Genomic DNA, 13,940 nt, shown 5'->3' with positions numbered 1-13,940 from the left:
AATAAGAAGAAAGATGATGATGAAGATACTAATTATGATAACAACAACAACAACAACAATAATAATAATAATAATAATAATAATCGTAGTGATAACAACAACAACAAAAAACAGCAATACTACTATTACTACTACTATTACTACTACACTACTATCAAATCATAACAGTAGCAGCCCTGACGCAGCGCAGTTGCGTGGTGACAGGATGCCACGCTGTAAGGGTGTCTGAGGCGACACTCAGGGTGTCGGAGGCGACACTGTAAGGGTGTCTGAGGCGACACTGTAAGGGTGTCTGAGGCGACACTCAGGGTGTCGGAGGCGACACTGTAAGGGTGTCTGAGGCGACACTCAGGGTGTCGGAGGCGACACTGTAAGGGTGTCTGAGGCGACACTGTAAGGGTGTCTGAGGCGACACTCAGGGTGTCGGAGGCGACACTGTAAGGGTGTCAGATGCGGGTCTGTGCGCTGCTGGCTCTGGCCCTGCTGTGCGGGGCGGGCGGGCCGGCGGCGGGCTGCGTGTTCTGCGGGCCGACCGAGACAAATATTCGGACACGGGTCGAGCTGCTCTGCCTGCGGTACCTGGAGTCGCACCGGCCGCAGGACTGCTCCCGATACAGCGCCGTCCGCCACCTGCAGCCCTTCGCTTTAGGTGAGCTCTTTAGGTGCCCACCCCGCTGCTTCTCCGTCTCCCTCTCCCTCTCCATCTTCCCTTTCCTCTTCCTCACCCTCTCCTACTTCCTCTTCTTCCTCTCCCTCTTCCCTTTCTTCTTCCTCTCCCTCTTCCTCTTCCACTCCCTCTTCCCTCTTCTTCCTCCCCATGTTGGTGGTGTTTCCTCAGTTCAGCCTGTGTGTTTCAGCCCAGGCCAGAGTAGACCAGCTGACAGAGGGAGTGGACCGTGTTTTGCGAGAGCTGGGTGAGTCAAGGGGCCACAGAGATGCGGGGCCACATCGGGGAATATACACCTCGCCTTACAGAACAGGCTTTTTATTACAGTTCCACCTCCAGCACAGGGCCTGTCCCTTCCTGTTGCACAGACTTACACAGAAACAGTTTACATAGGCTTTAAAAACGACATTGCGCTGATGATAATAATGATTCTTCTCTGCAGAGAGTAACGGGAGCACTGAGCTCCTGCCCCGCTACTGGGACTGGCTGTTCGAGGCCCAGCTGCCCCAGTTCACTCAAGAAGGTGAGCCGGGACTGCGGATGGGAACCGGGCCTGGCCACAGTCACTACACAACCTGTTCTGATTCTATAGGTTGTATAGGACACTACTTCTGCTACTCATACTACTACTGCTGCTACTGCTAACGATAGGGTGTTGTGTGTGTGTGTGTTTACAGCACTGTGAGTCTTTAACACAGTGTGTGTGTGTGTGTTTACAGCACTGCGAGTCTTTGACACAGTGTGTGTGTGTTTACAGCACTGCGAGACTTTGAAACAGTGTGTGTGTGTTTACAGCACTGTGAGTCTTTAACACAGTGTATGTGTGTTTACAGCACTGTGAGTCTTTAACACAGTGTGTGTGTGTTTACAGCACTGTGAGTCTTTGACACAGTGTGTGTGTGTGTTTACAGCACTGTGAGTCTTTAACACAGTGTGTGTGTGTGTGTTTACAGCACTGCGAGTCTTTGAAACAGTGTGTGTGTGTTTACAGCACTGTGAGTCTGACACAGTGTGTGTGTGTGTTTACAGCACTGCGAGTCTTTGACACAGTGTGTGTGTGTGTTTACAGCACTGTGAGTCTTTAACACAGTGTGTGTGTGTTTACAGCACTGCGAGTCTTTGACACAGTGTGTGTGTGTGTTTACAGCACTGTGAGTCTTTAACACAGTGTGTGTGTGTGTTTACAGCACTGCGAGTCTTAGACACAGTGTGTGTGTGTGTGTTTACAGCACTGCGAGTCTTTGATAGTGTGTGTGTGTGTGTGTGTGTGTTTACAGCACTGTGAGTCTTTAACAGTGTATGTGTGTGTGTTTACAGCACTGCGAGTCTTTAACACAGTGTGTGTGTGTGTGTTTACAGCACTGCGAGTCTTTAACACAGTGTATGTGTGTGTGTTTACAGCACTGCGAGTCTTTAACACAGTGTGTGTGTGTGTGTGTGTTTACAGCACTGTGAGTCTTTAACACAGTGTGTGTGTGTTTACAGCACTGCGAGTCTTTGACACAGTGTGTGTGTGTGTTTACAGCACTGTGAGTCTTTAACACAGTGTGTGTGTGTGTTTACAGCACTGCGAGTCTTTGAAACAGTGTGTGTGTGTTTACAGCACTGTGAGTCTTTGACACAGTGTGTGTGTGTGTGTTTACAGCACTGTGAGTCTTTAACACAGTGTGTGTGTGTTTACAGCACTGTGAGTCTTTGACACAGTGTGTGTGTGTGTGTTTACAGCACTGCGAGTCTTTGAAACAGTGTGTGTGTGTTTACAGCACTGTGAGTCTTTGATAGTGTGTGTTTTTGTTTACAGCACTGCGAGTCTTTAACACAGTGTGTGTGTGTGTTTACAGCACTGTGAGTCTTTGACACAGTGTGTGAGTGTTTACAGCACTGTGAGTCTGACACAGTGTGTGTGTGTGTTTACAGCACTGCGAGTCTTTGAAACAGTGTGTGTGTGTTTACAGCACTGAGTCTGACACAGTGTGTGTGTGTTTACAGCACTGTGAGTCTTTGACACAGTGTGTGTGTGTGTGTTTACAGCACTGTGAGTCTTTAACACAGTGTGTGTGTGTTTACAGCACTGTGAGTCTTTGACACAGTGTGTGTGTGTGTGTTTACAGCACTGCGAGTCTTTGAAACAGTGTGTGTGTGTTTACAGCACTGTGAGTCTTTAACACAGTGTATGTGTGTGTGTTTACAGCACTGCGAGTCTTTAACACAGTGTGTGTGTGTGTTTACAGCACTGCGAGTCTTTGACACAATGTGTGTGTGTGTTTACAGCACTGTGAGTCTTTGACACAGTGTGTGTGTGTGTGTTTTCAGCACTGCGAGTCTTTAACACAGTGTGTGTGTGTGTGTTTACAGCACTGCGAGTCTTTGATAGTGTGTGTGTGTGTGTGTGTTTACAGCACTGCGAGTCTTTGATAGTGTGTGTGTGTGTGTTTACAGTACTGTGAGTCTTTGATAGTGTGTGTGTGTGTTTACAGCACTGCGAGTCTTTGAAACAGTGTGTGTGTGTTTACAGCACTGTGAGTCTGACACAGTGTGTGTGTGTGTTTACAGCACTGCGAGTCTTTGACACAGTGTGTGTGTGTGTTTACAGCACTGTGAGTCTTTAACACAGTGTGTGTGTGTTTACAGCACTGCGAGTCTTTGACACAGTGTGTGTGTGTGTTTACAGCACTGTGAGTCTTTAACACAGTGTGTGTGTGTGTTTACAGCACTGCGAGTCTTAGACACAGTGTGTGTGTGTGTGTGTTTACAGCACTGCGAGTCTTTGATAGTGTGTGTGTGTGTGTGTGTGTGTTTACAGCACTGTGAGTCTTTAACAGTGTATGTGTGTGTGTTTACAGCACTGCGAGTCTTTAACACAGTGTGTGTGTGTGTGTTTACAGCACTGCGAGTCTTTAACACAGTGTATGTGTGTGTGTTTACAGCACTGCGAGTCTTTAACACAGTGTGTGTGTGTGTGTGTGTTTACAGCACTGTGAGTCTTTAACACAGTGTGTGTGTGTGTGTTTACAGCACTGTGAGTCTTTAACACAGTGTTTGTGTGTTTACAGCACTGTGAGTCTTTGACAGTGTGTGAGTGTGTGTTTACAGCACTGCGAGTCTTTGACACAGTGTGTGTGTGTGTGTTTACAGCACTGCGAGTCTTTGACACAGTGTGTGAGTGTTTACAGCACTGTGAGTCTGACACAGTGTGTGTGTGTGTTTACAGCACTGCGAGTCTTTGAAACAGTGTGTGTGTGTTTACAGCACTGAGTCTGACACAGTGTGTGTGTGTTTACAGCACTGTGAGTCTTTGACACAGTGTGTGTGTGTGTGTTTACAGCACTGTGAGTCTTTAACACAGTGTGTGTGTGTTTACAGCACTGTGAGTCTTTGACACAGTGTGTGTGTGTGTGTTTACAGCACTGCGAGTCTTTGAAACAGTGTGTGTGTGTTTACAGCACTGTGAGTCTTTGATAGTGTGTGTTTTTGTTTACAGCACTGCGAGTCTTTAACACAGTGTGTGTGTGTGTTTACAGCACTGTGAGTCTTTGACACAGTGTGTGAGTGTTTACAGCACTGTGAGTCTGACACAGTGTGTGTGTGTGTTTACAGCACTGCGAGTCTTTGAAACAGTGTGTGTGTGTTTACAGCACTGAGTCTGACACAGTGTGTGTGTGTTTACAGCACTGTGAGTCTTTGACACAGTGTGTGTGTGTGTGTTTACAGCACTGTGAGTCTTTAACACAGTGTGTGTGTGTTTACAGCACTGTGAGTCTTTGACACAGTGTGTGTGTGTGTGTTTACAGCACTGCGAGTCTTTGAAACAGTGTGTGTGTGTTTACAGCACTGTGAGTCTTTAACACAGTGTATGTGTGTGTGTTTACAGCACTGCGAGTCTTTAACACAGTGTGTGTGTGTGTTTACAGCACTGCGAGTCTTTGACACAATGTGTGTGTGTGTTTACAGCACTGTGAGTCTTTGACACAGTGTGTGTGTGTGTGTTTTCAGCACTGCGAGTCTTTAACACAGTGTGTGTGTGTGTGTTTACAGCACTGCGAGTCTTTGATAGTGTGTGTGTGTGTGTGTGTTTACAGCACTGCGAGTCTTTGATAGTGTGTGTGTGTGTGTTTACAGTACTGTGAGTCTTTGATAGTGTGTGTGTGTGTTTACAGCACTGTGAGTCTTTGATAGTGTGTGTGTGTGTGTTTACAGCACTGCGAGTCTTTAACACAGTGTGTGTGTGTGTGTTTACAGCACTACGAGTCTGTGATAGTGTGTGTGTGTGTGTTTACAGCACTGTGAGTCTTTGACACAGTGTGTGTGTGTGTGTTTACAGCACTGCGAGTCTTTGAAACAGTGTGTGTGTGTTTACAGCACTGTGAGTCTTTGATAGTGTGTGTTTTTGTTTACAGCACTGTGAGTCTTTGACACAGTGTGTGTGTGTGTTTACAGCACTGCGAGTCTTTGATAGTGTGTGTGTGTGTGTTTACAGCACTGTGAGTCTTTAACACAGTGTGTGTGTGTGTTTACAGCACTGCGAGTCTTAGACACAGTGTGTGTGTGTTTACAGCACTACGAGTCTGTGATAGTGTGTGTGTGTGTGTTTACAGCACTGTGAGTCTTTAACACAGTGTATGTGTGTGTGTTTACAGCACTGCGAGTCTTTAACACAGTGTGTGTGTGTGTTTACAGCACTGCGAGTCTTTGACACAATGTGTGTGTGTGTTTACAGCACTGTGAGTCTTTGACACAGTGTGTGTGTGTGTGTTTTCAGCACTGCGAGTCTTTAACACAGTGTGTGTGTGTGTGTTTACAGCACTGCGAGTCTTTGATAGTGTGTGTGTGTGTGTTTACAGCACTGCGAGTCTTTAACACAGTGTGTGTGTGTGTGTTTACAGTACTGTGAGTCTTTGATAGTGTGTGTGTGTGTTTACAGCACTGTGAGTCTTTAACACAGTGTGTGTGTGTGTGTTTACAGCACTGCGAGTCTTTGATAGTGTGTGTGTGTGTGTTTACAGTACTGCGAGTCTTTGATAGTGTGTGTGTGTGTGTTTACAGCACTGCGAGTCTTTAACACAGTGTGTGTGTGTGTGTTTACAGCACTGCGAGTTTTTGACACAGTGTGTGTGTGTGTTTACAGCACTGTGAGTCTTTGATAGTGTGTGTGTTTACAGCACTGTGAGTCTTTAACACAGTGTGTGTGTGTGTGTTTACAGTACTGCGAGTCTTTGACACAGTGTGTGTGTGTGTGTTTACAGCACTGCGAGTCTTTGATAGTGTGTGTGTTTACAGCACTGTGAGTCTTTAACACAGTGTGTGTGTGTGTGTTTACAGCACTGCGAGTCTTTGACACAGTGTGTGTGTGTGTTTACAGCACTGCGAGTTTTTGACACAGTGTGTGTGTGTGTGTTTACAGCACTGCGAGTCTTTGATAGTGTGTGTGTGTGTTTACAGCACTGCGAATCTTTGACACAGTGTGTGTGTGTGTGTTTACAGCACTGCGAGTTTTTGACACAGTGTGTGTGTGTGTGTTTACAGCACTGTGAGTCTGACACAGTGTATGTGTGTGTTTACAGCACTGCGAGTCTTTGACACAGTGTGTGTGTGTGTTTACAGCACTGCGAGTCTTTGACACAGTGTGTGTGTGTGTTTACAGCACTGCGAGTTTTTGACACAGTGTGTGTGTGTTTACAGCACTGCGAGTCTTTAACACTGTGTGTGTGTGTTTACAGCACTGTGAGTCTTTAACACAGTGTGTGTGTGTGTGTTTACAGCACTGCGAGTCTTTGATAGTGTGTGTTTTTGTTTACAGCACTGTGAGTCTTTGATAGTGTGTGTTTTTGTTTACAGCACTGCGAGTCTTTAACACAGTGTGTGTGTGTGTGTTTACAGCACTGTGAGTCTTTAACACAGTGTGTGTGTGTGTGTTTACAGCACTGTGAGTCTTTAACACAGTGTGTGTGTGTGTGTGTGTTTACAGCACTGTGAGTCTGACACAGTGTGTGTGTGTTTACAGCACTGCGAGTCTTTGACACAGTGTGTGTGTGTGTTTACAGCACTGCGAGTCTTTGACACAGTGTGTGTGTGTGTTTACAGCACTGTGAGTCTTTGATAGTGTGTGTGTGTGTGTTTACAGCACTGTGAGTCTGTGACACAGTGTGTGTGTGTGTTTACAGCACTGTGAGTCTTTGATAGTGTGTGTGTGTGTGTTTACAGCACTGTGAGTCTGTGACACAGTGTGTGTGTGTGTGTTTACAGCACTGTGAGTCTTTGACACAGTGTGTGTGTGTGTGTTTACAGCACTGTGAGTCTTTAACACAGTGTGTGTGTGTGTTTACAGCACTGTGAGTCTTTGACACAGTGTGTGTGTGTGTTTACAGCACTGTGAGTCTTTGATAGTGTGTGTTTTTGTGTTTACAGCACTGTGCCCTCCACAATGCCGTGAGTATATCAGCTTGTTTGATTTTGTTGTCGGAAAAACTATATTTCTCCCTTTTTCACATTCAAACACAAATCCCAAATACATTGACAATACTATAGTATTCTACTATACTCACTATACTATACTATACTATACTGTAGTATACTGTACTGTACTGTGCAGTTAAGGAGTTGCCTCTACTAGGAGGTGTGTTTTGTCATGTGTTGTGCTGTGTGCTGCTGTAGGCGGTGTGGGGACGGCAGTGAACTGCAGCAGCTGCCGCAGTGAGAGGGTGCCCTGCTGGTCCTACACACGGTGTTTCCCAGGTGATTGACACTGCCCTGAACACAGGCCCTCTGGAGCAGCCAGCGTCCCCACTACCAGGCCATTACATCATTCTGGACATTACCATTATATCCATTTGAGTGCGAACTGCACTGTGCCATGTCTGTCTGTCTGTGTGGCCCCTCTTCATGCCCTGTGCCTTTCTGTCTGTCTATCTGTTCGGCACTCTCACTGCCCTGTGTCTGTCTGTCTGTGCGGCCCCTCTCACTGCCCTGTGCCTGTCTGTCTGTCTCTGCAGCCCCTCTTGCTGCCCTGTGCCTGTCTGTCTGTCTCTGCAGCCCCTCTTGCTGCCCTGTGCCTGTCTGCCTGTGCGGCCCCTCTCACTGCCCTGTGTGTGTCTGTCTGTGCGGCCCCTCTTCATGCCCTGTGCCTTTCTGTCTGTCTACCTGTTCGGCACTCTCACTGCCCTGTGTCTGTCTGTCTGTGCGGCCCCTCTCACTGCCCTGTGTCTGTGCTCCGCAGGCAGAATGTCTCTGGCGCAGTGCCTGCAGTGGGCAGTCTTTACCGGCCTGGCGCTCATCCTCATCGGGCTGCTGTTCTGTGTCATTGAGTAAGACAATGTCTCCCAGAGTCCATCGCTGAGTTATTGAGATGTCCATTAAAGGGACACTCTGTAAACTAATTAATGAGTCCATTAAAGGGACAAACATATTTAAATTACACCATTTGTCCAGTTGCAAAATCATGTCCTCCAACACTGTTGCCTCTTCAACACAATCACTATTCTTGTTTGAGCACATCTGTCTGTCTCCACTTCCCAAAATATGAGCTTCGTTTGCCATCACTGGTGAAGAGAGAGTCTCCTCGGCTGATTCATTAACAGCCTCTCAGTAGATTTATGAATGTCTGAACTGGATCGCTTCTTACAGTAATGGCTGTGTCTTGTCTTTTTCACCCCAACAGGTCCCGGAGGTATGAATAATAAAAATGTTTTATTTGAACATTGGCTTGACTATTGAGTAATATAGGAGCGCTGTGTTATACCACACAATGTTATATACATATTTCTACACACATCTATATTTTTATTATGAAGAACAGGAAGAAGAATAGCCTAATACAAATAAACATATTAGCTGAAGCTTATTTGCACACGATCCGGGTCACAAGAACATGTACTCATATTTGTCATGTGTAAGTCGCCCTTTACAATGGTGTCTGCTAATCAATCAATCAATCAGTTTTTATTTGTATAGCGCCCTTCACAGGGCAACCACAGAACACAATACGAGCTTGAGTATGTTTATAATAAAGCATTCATTTAACACTTCTGCATTCATGAAACTGAAATGTCCGGTTAACTAAACGGGGTTTGAAGGGTTTCATTAATTCATTACTGTTATTATTATTATTATTATTATTATTATTATTATTATTATTATTATTATGATTATTATTTCTTTCTAGCAGACACCATTATCCAAGCGACTTCAAAACATAAGAGCAATGCAAAGTGCAATGTGCAAAGCGATATGATGTGAGATTATCGGATCCAGCGAATCTCTGACCGAACCCAGTGGGTCAGCCGGGCTTCACGTTCCTGATCGCGATGACCAGTCCGGTCCGGTCGTGCAGACAGCGGGAGACACGCCAGCCTGAAGGGCAATGAACCCCAGCTGTGAAGCCTGACGCAATTAACTAATTAGTGTATAAAATGAGGTGCAGCGGGCAGCACAAACTCTATTGTGTAATCAGTAGACGTTGTCTTAATATATCACTCATATTAAACTCAAATATTTAACTTAAACCAATTTATTTTTACGACAATAGAGAACTTACTTGTTCGTATGGATTTTCTTGGACATTTCGTTTTCCTCTTCGTGGTGAGCGCCGCCGGGGCCCCCGGAGCCGCGCCAGGGCCCGAGGAGAGCCTCTCCGCCCGCACGGCTCCCCCGCACAGCCGCGGCCCCTGTGGGCCTCCCGGGCAGGACTCGCCCCGCAGACAGGCGCGGCAGCTCCCGCACGGCCGGCTGGATTTCTTTCGCCTGCAGAGCGGCGCCAGCGTGCCGGTGTCCAGGGGGGTTGCAGGCCCACCCGCTGTGACCCCCGACCCTGGAGAGGCGCCCACGGAGCCCTCCGCGGGACAGAGGGCGACACCCGCGCCGCGTCAGGGGCTCCCCGGCCAGGCAGGGCGGGCTCGGATGCACGCTGTGCGCTCCCCCCCCCAGCTGCTGGAGCCGGGCCAGGACCACTCGGGCGCCGTGCGGATCCACTGCGGCAACCGGGAGCTGCGAGTGGAGGTGGACCGGGACTTGTTCGGGCCGGGGTCCCTGCTCCGGGCCTCGGATCTGACTCTGGGCAGCGGCTGCAGCAGCAACGGCAGGGACGGGAAGCGCTCCCGGGTCCTGAGCTTCACGTACGGGCTGCACGACTGCGGCAGCGGCAGGAACGTGAGTGGGACAGCACGCCACCCGTCCAGTGCACGCGTGAGCCCCCGCAGGACGACATGCGACCTCAGTACGCGGTTCTGTGGGAAATGGCCCGTCTGCATCTGGTGTAGCACCGTGACAGTTGCCACACGCTTTACACACTGAAAGCAGCACTTCTATTGAGTGTAAGGGACGCAAAGGTCAAAGTCCTTGTCATAGTGTGTATTTAAAACGAAAAACGTATGCAGTTTCGGCGCTCTTGAACAGGTTTAAGGCTGTTTCCCATAGAATGACGCTATTTTAACAAGTCTCCTCCTGTTAACTTCCTACTCTAACCCCACAATTGTGTGCTCGTGTGTGTGCTGCTCTTCACACCATACTGTCCCACTAAGAGATGCTCTGGCTGCTGTGACTTGCAGATCACGGACACTGAGCTCATCTACGAGAACAGCCTGTACTTCCAACCGCGGGGCGGCAGAGGGGACCGAGTCAGAGTGGCCACACTGCACTGCCATTACGCACGGTGAGGGGAGGCCCAGGAGCATGGCTGAAACCCTGCCTCGGCCACATCGCTGGGGAGTTTGTTCAGATTGTGACGCCTCTCTGTGTGAAGAAGTGTCTCCTGTTTTCTGTCTTGAATGCCTTGAAGCCCAATTTCCATTTGTGTCCCGGGTGCGTGTGTCCCTGCTGATCTGGAAAAGCTCCTCTGGTTTGATGTGGTCGATGCCTTTCATGATTTTGAAGACTTGGATCAAGTCCCCACGTAGTCTCCTCTGTTCCAGGGTGAAAAGGTTCAGGTCCTCAGTCTCTCAGTAGGACTTTCCCTTCAGACCTGGAATAAGTCTGGTTGCTCTCCTCTGAACTGCCTCTAGAGCAGCGATATCTTTCTTGAAGTGAGGAGCCCAGAACTGTCCACAGTATCCAGATGAGCTCTAACTAGCGCATTGTACAGTCTGAACATTGCCCGTGGTCTCTTCGTGGTGGGTCCCTGGGGTCCACAGCTGTGTTGAGCTGCTGCCCAGGTGGTTGCTGTCTTTGTTGAGCTGTAAACTGTGAGGTGTTTTTTTTTTTTTTTTTTTTTTTCCCCCTCTCTCACCATGAGGTTCTCTTCCGTAGAGAGAAGACCCTGTCCAGCCTGAGTGTGAAGCCCACCTGGGCCGCTGTGTCCCCCCAGCGCCTCTCCAGCAGCCAGTTCTCCTTCTCTCTGGCGTTGATGACGGGTCAGCACGGCTGATTTGTCCGCACTGTGCCACAGCGCTCCGCTCATCGTGGTCCGGAGTGCTGCTGCATTTCCTCTGCCCGGTTTTGTTACTGTTCACTTAAGTGGAGCGGTCTGAGCGGTTTCTGCTGCAGTTGACCACTGACCTCCTGGCCCTGGAGGGCCGGATGTGCAGAAAGCTGCTCCGAGTGATCGATCGGGAGTGCTGTGGCTGTTTATCTCTGTCGTACATCGCTCTCGTGAGGCACATAATCCCAGCCGTCTCGTTGATCTGTCTCCCTGTGTAGAGGACTGGAAGCCGGCCTCCAAGGCGGTGTTCTACCTGGGAGAGACCATCAGTCTGCAGGTGTCGGTGAACCTCGAGGATCACATGGATTTCAAAGTCTACATCGACAGCTGTGTGGCCACCACCAGCAAGAGTGCCGAGTCCAAGCCCAGCTATGCCATCGTCCAGGACCACGGGTGAGTGAGGGGCCCGTCCCGCGCCAGGCTGCCTGTTCGGTGTCCGTCCTCGGTGGAGACCCTCCCTGTGCCCAGCTGTGCTATGGCGCTGTGCCCAGCTGTGCCGTGTGGTTGCAGGTGTCTGGTGGACAGCAGGCTGACGCACTCCATGGCCCGCTTCGTGGCGCCCCGTCAAGACCGAGTGCTGAGGTTCCAGATCAAAGCCTTCCAGTTTGAAAACAGCCCATCCGACAAGGTGAGAGAACTCTCCATCCCATCCTACCTGCACCTTTCTAGTTTGTGTGGAGGGGGGGTGGGTTTGTGTGCTGTCCATTGTTAGATCAACTTCTGAATCCTGCTTGCTCTCTTGGGTGGGTGACGTCCAGGGGGGTCTGGATTGGTTACATTGGGTTGAGAGGGGTAAGCAAGGAGTCGGTCTGTCTTACTGTGATTCATCTGCATCTTCCAGATATTTATTCACTGCCACGTCCGAGTCGTCAAGAAGGGGAACCCCCCCAGTCTGAGGACCAAGAGCTGCCAGTACAATCCTTCTGAAGAGAGGCGAGTTGATCCGTGACCGGTCACCAACCCAGACTGCAGTCTGCTGGTGTTCATCCCTGCTTTCACAAAACTGTCAATATGTTCTCGGACTTCAATGCATGTTTTACAGGTCTACTGCTGTAGTGAAGCCGTGGAACTGTAGACAGTACATTGTGCGCTCTGTGCTGTGAGTGAGGTGCTACATAAAGGGTCCACTCCATAGGAGACCATCTGCCCCATCGTGCTCGTTTGGTGTCCATTAATAACTCGGTGATCAAGGATCCTATCCAGTCTGTTTTTGAATGTTCCCAAATTGTCTCTCCAGCCACATCGCTGGGGAGTTTATTCAGATTATGACCCCTCTCTGTGTGAAGAAGTCTCCCGTTTTCGGTCTTGAATGCCTTGAAGTCCAATTTCCATTTGTGTCCCCGGGTGCGTGTGTCCCTGCTGATCTGGAAAAGCTCCTCTGGTTTGATGTGGTCGATGCCTTTCATGATTTTGAAGACTTGGATCAAGTCCCCACGTAGCGTGTGCTCTGTGCTGTCTGAGGTGATGTCGTGTGCCCTGTGTCAGGTGGGAGGAGCTGGAGGGCCATGACGCTGTGTGCAGCTGCTGTGAGCGCAGGGCGTGTGGGACGGAGAGGAGGCGCCGGGGGACCCCAGCTCTGCTGCACAGTAACTCGCTACTACACTCTCTTAAACTCAACCCGTTAACTTTTCAGACTGCAGTGTTCATAGGCAGTGACTTTTGAATTAAAGGATTCCCTCAGTCATAAGGTCCTAAAACCATGTAACTAATTAAATAACAGGCTAATGAATGGAAAGGAATCGCTCTTAAGGAATGATTAGATCTGCTTGTGAAGAGCATGTGGATTTCCTCGTCCTCTCACTGCTGTCTGCTCAACCCTCTCTGTCTGCAGCTCAGCAGCCCGGCGCGCTCCTGGGGGATGTGACTGTCGGGCCCCTGCGTGTCCTGGGCTCCAGGCGCTCTGTGGATGGGGGTCTCGGGGGAGAGGAGCGCACCTCACTGGGGCAGGATGCTGCGCTGCCAGGTACGCGTCTCACCCCTCTCAGGATAAACCACACGGGTGGTGATAAGGCATCATTTACAGGGAGGTTTGACTGTCGTTTGTTTAACCACACAGGGAAACCCGTTGCAATGAGGAGAACCTCTGTCCCACTATGTGGCCCTTAGTTTCCTTATGCTGTACAAGTTCCCAGAGGTGTTATTCTGGCCTGAGCGCTGTGCTGTTTTGCAGGTCTGAGCGGAGAGCAGCTGACCCAGCTGCTGGTGTCCGTCTCGTCCGTGTGTGCGCTGTGTCTCCTGCTGGGCGTCGTCTGTCTCTGTCGCTGCGGCTGCCCCCCCACAGGCCTGTCCGGCTGCAGCAGGAGTAAGCGCTGCCACTGACGTCTCCGAGCGCCGAGCCCTGTGAACTGGACTCTGTTGCAATGTGGGGTTAAAAGACCCAAGTAGTAACTCTTCCAACTGCAGAAATCAATCTTGCACTAATAAAGTTTTTTATTTTTATCTGTGATTTCATCTTTTCATTGGTCTTTCTCCCTTCTGCCACCAATATAGTGGCAATGTGATTATATCTGTGGTGAAGACCCTAATTTATAAATTTTAAAAAATGCTTTGAAAACGGGTGTAAATATTTATTATTTTGTGGCATTTTTTGGTTGCTATTTTCGCCCTGGTCCCGAGAGACACAGTCCAGTCCAGCAGGGTCTCTGGTCCGGAGAGACGCGTCTGATCACATGGAGAAAGCACATACTGCTCTAGTTTTATTAGTGCCACAGAGAGAAAACCGAGAGGAATTCTATCGCTTTACTGTTGATTTGAACTTTTAATCTTTTGCACATTTAACATTGTCATCCAGGGTATTGCTAGTCAGTGCAGTTATTAGTTTTAGTTCCTTTGTACAGTGAGATATACTTTAAAAAAAAAAAAAAA

General features: G+C 48.9%; 2 protein-coding genes across 2 annotated transcripts; both read left to right on the top strand.

Annotated features, from left to right (window-relative positions):
* Positions 1 to 28: 28 nt before the first annotated feature.
* LOC136768205 (sperm-egg fusion protein TMEM95) lies at positions 29 to 8,515 on the top strand. Its single transcript, XM_066722282.1, has 6 exons — positions 29 to 649; positions 858 to 914; positions 1,110 to 1,190; positions 7,073 to 7,093; positions 7,319 to 7,399; positions 7,881 to 8,515. The coding sequence occupies exons 1-6, from the start codon at positions 451 to 453 to the stop codon at positions 7,970 to 7,972; spliced, it is 531 nt and encodes a 176-aa protein (XP_066578379.1). The 5' UTR covers positions 29 to 450; the 3' UTR covers positions 7,973 to 8,515.
* A 426-nt stretch (positions 8,516 to 8,941) lies between these two features.
* Positions 8,942 to 13,514, top strand: LOC136768184 (zona pellucida sperm-binding protein 3). Its single transcript, XM_066722256.1, has 9 exons — positions 8,942 to 9,808; positions 10,207 to 10,310; positions 10,904 to 11,007; positions 11,294 to 11,468; positions 11,586 to 11,703; positions 11,917 to 12,008; positions 12,561 to 12,661; positions 12,907 to 13,038; positions 13,246 to 13,514. Exons 1-9 carry the CDS (start codon positions 9,206 to 9,208, stop codon positions 13,392 to 13,394), a joined length of 1,578 nt encoding a protein of 525 aa, XP_066578353.1. The 5' UTR covers positions 8,942 to 9,205; the 3' UTR covers positions 13,395 to 13,514.
* The last annotated feature ends 426 nt before the right edge of the window (positions 13,515 to 13,940 follow it).

Source organism: Amia ocellicauda, chromosome 14 (genome assembly GCF_036373705.1).
Source record: "Amia ocellicauda isolate fAmiCal2 chromosome 14, fAmiCal2.hap1, whole genome shotgun sequence".
NCBI lineage: Eukaryota > Metazoa > Chordata > Actinopteri > Amiiformes > Amiidae > Amia > Amia ocellicauda.
This window is presented reverse-complemented; position numbering and strand designations above follow the sequence as displayed.

Excerpts from the sequence above, each read along its gene's own strand:
- LOC136768205 (XM_066722282.1), top strand. The coding sequence starts at position 451 with ATGCGGGTCTGTGCGCTGCTGGCTCTGGCCCTGCTGTGCGGGGCGGGC. Across the intron at positions 650-857 it reads CCTGCAGCCCTTCGCTTTAG|CCCAGGCCAGAGTAGACCAG; the intron begins GTGAGCTCTTTA and ends TGTGTGTTTCAG. Across the intron at positions 7,094-7,318 it reads ACTGTGCCCTCCACAATGCC|GCGGTGTGGGGACGGCAGTG; the intron begins GTGAGTATATCA and ends GTGCTGCTGTAG.
- LOC136768184 (XM_066722256.1), top strand. The coding sequence starts at position 9,206 with ATGGATTTTCTTGGACATTTCGTTTTCCTCTTCGTGGTGAGCGCCGCC. Across the intron at positions 11,008-11,293 it reads CTCTCTGGCGTTGATGACGG|AGGACTGGAAGCCGGCCTCC; the intron begins GTCAGCACGGCT and ends CTCCCTGTGTAG. Across the intron at positions 11,704-11,916 it reads AAAACAGCCCATCCGACAAG|ATATTTATTCACTGCCACGT; the intron begins GTGAGAGAACTC and ends TGCATCTTCCAG.